Raw genomic sequence first — 7,175 nt, forward strand, 5'->3', positions numbered from 1 at the left:
ATATATATATATATATATATATATATATATATATATACGTTTATATATATATGTGTTTATATATATGTATATGTTTATATATATGTATATGTTTATATGTATGTATATATGTTTATATATATGTATGTGTTTATATGTATGTATATGATCATATGTATGTATATATGTATATAGAAATGTATATATTGATATATGCACTCATATAAACACATATATGTGTATATAAACATATAAATGCATATATATTTGTGTATATATACATATATGTTTGTATTATGTGTATATATGTTTGTGGTTGTGTGTTTGTATGTGTATGTACATCTTTGTGTGTGTGTGTGTGTGTGTGTGAATATAATTGTATAAGTATATATATATATATATATATATATATATATATATATATATATATATATATATGTATATGTATCTATACGTGTGTGTGTGTGTATAAATTTATACCTGTATATATGTGTGTGTGTATATATATATATATATATATGCAATGGGAGAAGAGACGGAGAGAGATAGAAAGGAAAAAGAAATACATTATACATGTCTAATGTGCCTGTGTGTTTACACTCACGTACGCACTCTTCATGCACGTATATATTTTCGTATATGTATGTATATACATATTGAGTGCTGCAGAGGTAACACCCTTTTTTTTTTTAATGCTGCAAAGTTAATTCTGTCCGAGTTGGGAATCAGAATTATATATATTTGCAACAGGTTGGTGCGCTGCTCCAACATAGATTAAGCGTTCAGGAACGGTTAGAGGTTAATTTTGATCGAAGTCTGTTAGGACAACATTGCCACCACGATCACCACCTGACTTTTTCATCTGGACTATACTCAAAGATGTTTATAACCTCAAACCGAAAACAATTCCTGAAACAAGGAATTTCTGTGATGTGTTAATAGGGCTCAGGGTTGTATTGAACACGAAAGACAGCCTTTTGAAGATTTTAATTAGTTTGATAATCGTAACAGATCTTGTTTTTATAAGACACTATTTATAAATCTTCTTAAACTACTGTAATTATTTTCATTTGATTGAAGTTATTATATACAAAAAAAAAAAAAAAGGCGTTACTTTTTGCCGTAGCCTGTATAGTTATACATATTCATACAGTAACACATCTATAACACAGTTATTGAGATATAAGTATCCTCTGCGTGTGCGTGTGTGTGTGTGTGTGCACGTAATAAGTATATATAGGGAAATATATTTTCTACGTATAAACATTTGTTTGTGTGTGTGTGTGTGTGTGTGTGTGTGTAAACTAAATGTTCATATAAATACATATTTGTACATAAATATTTTATTGTTTGATAGAAACCTATTGAACTAATGTGGTGTATATGTGTGTGTGTATATGTTTCATGCATACATACATGTATATGTATAGATACACATAAACGTTTGTATTTGCGTTAATATACATACACACACATATGGTTGTATATGTGTGTGTGTGTGTGTGTGTGTGTGTATTATATATATATATATATATATATATATATATATATATATATATATATATATATATATTTATATATATATATATATATTTGTATATGTACATATGTATGTGTATATGTTTGCGTGTTTGGAGTGTGTATATATTGCAATGACTCTTGCGAAGTACAGTTTATTATTCCTGGTTTTCGATTCATACCTTCGAACGCAACAAAAGAAATTGCTTAAGTTTCTCTTCTTTTTAAACTTATTTACTCAAAGATTTTGTACCTTGACATGTGTGTTGTAAGTGGCCCAGAACATCTTCCATTGTAACGAATAATCCCCAGTGTATTTTTGTGTGTAGTTATGTATTAAATGTGTGTGTGCATTCGTACGTGTGTTTGTGCATATATGTGTGTGTGTATTTGTATTCGGAGATGGTTATAGTTTTTGCCAATCAATCACACGCAGTATATATTCGTTCTTCACTTCAGCTTTATTATTATTGTTATTCTTATTCTTATTTCAGTGTCCTTTGTGTGAAACCTTTCGTCACGCATCCTGTGACCTCTTCAACGGCATTCCATCTCACGTTCTGTTCAGTCCATTCTGTCAGTGAGATAAATTGTCGCTGAAGAGGTCACAGGATGTGTGACGAAAGATTTCACACAAAGTTGCTATAATAATGATAATAACAATAAAGTTGAAGTAAAGAGCGAGTATACAATGAGCGTGTTTAATTAGCAAACAAAAAAAAAGAAGAAAAAAAGAAAAGAAAAAGACCATCCCCAAATACAATATCAACACACGATTTCACATCAGGAATCTTGCAAAACTTAGCTAACCCTATTTCTCTAAACTGCAGATGGAAGCACCGGCGGTCACCAGTCAAATTTCACGTAAATACATAAACGTTATATATATATATATATATATATATATATATATATATACATACACGCACACACACACACACACACACACACACACGAACTAGTGTATAACTTTTAACTCGTAATGTATGCATTATTATATAGGCGATCTTATCCAGTTGTATTAATAATACTAATAATTCTTTACATTGACGACCTGTATAGTAGGGAAAGGGGAAAAGATTTGATTGTGTAATGCTGTGATGATAATGATGTTGGTAGTAGCAAGTTTTCCTATGTGACAACAACAGTAACAGAAACAACAACAACAACAACAACAACAACAATAAATAGTAAATTCATAATAAATAAGAGTTGTAGTTGTTGTAATTATTATTAATAATAATAATAGTAGTAGCATCGTATCAAATGAATGTAATTAACGATGATCATTAGAGGTTGTTAAATGAAAACAAGTGACCATAAATATTAGTTGTTTTGTGTGGCGTGTGTATGTTTTCTGTTTATGTGTTAATGCTTTTTTCCTCTAGAGTTTTTCCAAGCTTCTCGGATTAGTTAACAACTCCCTGAGAATTCTCCACACTTGTTTAGCAGCGCTATCCATTGCTGATGGAGATCTGCCTTTAAAAAGGTCCAAGTTTGGAAGAAAATAATGCGGACACCTCCGATTTTGTAGACACGAGATCAATTGCAGGAGAATACCGTTAATTCTGTCCCCTAAACATGTATCGTCCCACTCCACTTCTCTCGGGTGTTTTTCACACTCGTACAGCAGTAATGTCTTCATGTGGTAATTTGTGATGGGCTGACTGGGTAGCTCCAAGTGTCGGTCTCTCATTGCTTTTAGTATACTCAAGCACTTTCTTCTGCACCCACCACACAACAGTCTGTCTTCAGCGTATTTAAACGACATCACCCACGCGTCACCCTCAGCTGCCGATTGTTTGTCTTTCATGTAAATACTTTCCTTGGATAATAGATCAAATCCTTCGGTTTTCACTTCAGCTATTAAATTCGGGCTTGGCCACGGTATATGAGGGACAGGCCAGTGTGCTGCGCTCCGTGACCATATGCCCCCGCAACGAAAGGCCGGTGTTATCTGCACTACATACCTTTCTTTGATACGTAACTTCACCTCTGTGGTATCGGCAACCATTTTCACAACCTCTCGGTAACTGCACTTGTCCACTGCCTGCGCCACCAGTGTTTGGAACCTTGAACGTATTTTCCTTGCTGATAGGTATCCGGAAGCAGTAATGAATTCGACCCAGAGTGACATGGACCGTTTACGACCGTCACTTAATTTCAACACGGCACAACCAGGTATAGTTCCATCGTCTACAAAATTAAAGACGCCCATTTGGTTTAGATATAGAACGACTTCATATTCTGTTGGTGATATAACTTCCATACCTTCATATCGACCTGTGTTCGATTCGTTCAAGGAGCTTATGAAGCGAGGCTCTTGTACTTCAACCTCTTTCAGAACGTCCTGTACTACTTTGCACACCTCTCTTACCGTCTTAGCAATGTTAGCCTTTCGTGTTTGTACACGTTCATTATAATACTTGTTTAACTGGAAAAGGAGTTTTGATTGTGCAGCCATCATATCTGATCCTTCGAGTAACATGAGGACAGCTTTTCTGTGGCCTAAGCCAAAATCACAACGATAACCTTATAGGAATTTTAAACCAAATACCTTTAGAAATGGAGTAATGTTGTTTTACTACTGTAGAAGTAATACAGTAGTAATTTTAAATGGTGGTTACTGGAGGTGGCGGTAGTAATAGTAGTTGTTTGGCGATGTTCTTGAGTTCACTGGTATAAATTAACGTTTTTAGTGCTTCGCAATGGAAACCAAATTTGATGCAGGGCAATATGGGAAATATTATTACTGCATTTAGATTTTTGATTTTCCTCTATGAAAAAGAAAGATAGGAGTGAAGCGGGCTGGTCCGCTTCCAGTTTGATTTTTCTTTCAATGCCAAAATCAGCTCCAATTCTTAATTATTTTCACACAAAATTTGACTTGTTCATTCATTACCTTCGTTTGTTATCTCTTTCTTTCTTTTCTCCTCTCTCTCTCTTTTCTCCTTTCTCTTTTTTTTTGTTTTTTTTGTTTTTTTTTGCTTCGTCCTTAGGTAATATATGTAATTTATGTAATTATTTCCACAATATGAGACTGGTATTTCTTATCAGTACCACTAGAACCGTTATTGTTCGGGTTTTGCTTTATCATTGTTTTTGTTTAAATACTTGTGAATGGTACTTTCCGTTTCAAGTGACGTTAAAATGAAATTATTTGTCCCACAGTTTGTGTTTCTCCTTTTTTAATCTTGAATAATAATGATAAAACTCTATTTTCCGTTATGTGGCACTTGTGTGTGTTTATGTGAAAATATTTTAGTTTTCCTTCTTCAAATTAAGAACCGTTCGTCCATAGAAGGGAAATTGTTGGCTAGATTGGTGATTGCCTTCTCTTTCAGTCTGACCAAGTAGCAGTATACAACAAACACCGACCAACCGACTTAACTGACTGCCAGACCAGACAGAACCAAACACTAATAGTAGCACCCAGACGGCTACACTGACACGCCTACCTTGCTTTGCAGTCCCAGCTAACAACAATGCTTGCTATGTGTATAATACCTATCAGCGAGGGATGATGATAGCTGAGCAGGCACCGACCGAAAGATATGCGTAGTAGGAGAAACCTAATGTTGACGACGACAGGGAGTGAGAAAGAATGTAGAAGAGGAAACGGGAAATGAAAGAGAGAGAGAGAGAGAGAGATGAAATAGTGAGGGGGGAGAATACAAAGGAAAGAAAAGGGTCGACTCGAAAGGTAGAATTGCCATGAATTTTTGACTGTTATATCTCTTCCCTCAAAATTTCACGTGCATGCTTTCACATACGCATTGTGTGTGTGTGTGTGTGTGTGTGTGTGTATGTGTGCGTGTATGCGCGCGCCTCTCTGTATGTATGTGCATTTGTTTTTTTTTTTTTTGTTTTTTGTTTTTGTTTCTCCTAGTAATTCTCTGTCGATGCCTTTCCGACCATTCTTCGAGTTGTCGCCAGACAACAAAATATGCATCCGCTTAGACAACAATACATGCAACGCAACACAAAAACGCATACATAATCACAGCTATGTGTACCTCTTATAACTGTATAAACACATATACATACACACACACGACTTCCATCTACCAACAATACCCAGCAAAATCATTGGGAACGTCAAATCAAGGTTGTCTGGGCGTTTATTATTATTATTATTATTATTATTATTATTATTATTATTATTATTATTATTATTTGTCATTATTATTATTATTATTATTATGTTATTGTTATTTTGCTGTTGTTGTTGTTGTTGCCTTTTTGCTAGTTTTTGTCCGTTGAGACTTTCCAGCCAATCACAGCTCATATGTAACCACCACACACACACACTCACGCCCTCCCCCTCTCTTTCTCTCTTCTCACGCATATTTCCCCACATTATCACACTTGTCACACTTCGCTGTCCTTGTCCTCGTCGTTGCATTCATCATCATCATCATCATCGTCATCATCATCATCATCAACATCATCATCATCACAACTACCACCATCGCCCCCTTACTATCGTTGTTGTCGACATCATCGGTTTATTCTTTTTTATATTTTCATTTCAATTTTGTTCTCCTTCATCCTCAGCCCCCACCCACACCCCGCACCATCCGTGACATATTTTCCCCCCCCTGAATTTAAAAAAACAACTACAAAAAAAAACAACAACAAAATAGTGTTTATCTTTTTTCGGTGTTTCTCTTATTTCTTCTTCTAGATCTCATCCACAATAATTTTATTATTATTATTTTACTTTAATTTTTCACTTTACCCTTACCTTATCCAACATCTGTTTAATTACGGTATTAAAAACGAGTTAACACCGAAAAAAAAAAAAGAAATCCTCGAAGCCACGCCTACATGCCCCACTCCCTCTTTCTTTCTTTCCCTCTCTCTCTCTCTCTCTCTCTCTCTCTCTCTCTCTCTCTCTCGTACTCTCTCTAGCTCATCCATTTTTGGATTATTTTAACAGACTGCTTGATGCAAAATTCACTTCTCTCATCCTCATCAATATTATTATTATATTATTTATTATCACCGTCATATACGTATGTGTGTGAGTGTGTGTGTGTGTTAAAATTTAGTTCCCCCTCATCGAATTTCATTCTCCTCATCATTCTGTAAAATTAATACATTTTTTTAAAACAAAATTTCGAAGGAATATGTTTTCGAGAATGTAGATTAAGATAATGTCAACATTTTTTTTTTAACAGGGAGAGCAGCGGGGGTCATTCCGTACCCATGCAGCGGACTCTCATTTCGTTAATTTCCGTAACTTAGAGGTTTGGGTTTTTCAGTCCACATATTTCCCCTTTCGCTCGATTTACGTATGGAACGACCAACATTACGTAATCTATACCCACGAAAGCCTATTTTCTCAAAGTTAAATTTAAAAATATAGATTTTAAACAGGGTTATGAGGAAAAGGTTCGAATTGGGGGTGGGGGTCATGAATGATTTACAACTGCTTAGAATTTTCCCTTTCCCCCCACTTTTTGTATGTCTGTTCCTCTGCATATATCTACTTATAAATGTACATACATATGTGCACAAGTGTGTATGCATATGTATGTGTGCGTGTGTCAGTATTATTTATACGTATATATGTATGTATGTATATATATATATATGTATGTATATATATGTTTATATATACGTATATCTATGTGTATATATATATATGTGTGTATACGTGTGTATATATATAT

General features: G+C 34.5%; 2 protein-coding genes across 5 annotated transcripts in view; one reads left to right on the plus strand and one right to left on the minus strand.

The window, feature by feature from the left end:
- LOC106873692 (neurobeachin) overlaps positions 1-7,175 on the plus strand; it is a 436,667-nt gene that overhangs the window by 220,917 nt on the left and 208,575 nt on the right. The gene's annotated exons all lie outside the window — the stretch shown is intronic.
- LOC106873694 (protein mab-21-like 2) lies at positions 2,704-5,543 on the minus strand. Its single transcript, XM_014921166.2, has one exon. The coding sequence runs from the start codon at positions 3,983-3,985 to the stop codon at positions 2,882-2,884; it is 1,104 nt and encodes a 367-aa protein (XP_014776652.1). The 5' UTR covers positions 3,986-5,543; the 3' UTR covers positions 2,704-2,881.

Source organism: Octopus bimaculoides, chromosome 16, assembly GCF_001194135.2.
Source record: "Octopus bimaculoides isolate UCB-OBI-ISO-001 chromosome 16, ASM119413v2, whole genome shotgun sequence".
Classification (NCBI taxonomy): Eukaryota; Metazoa; Mollusca; class Cephalopoda; order Octopoda; family Octopodidae; genus Octopus; species Octopus bimaculoides.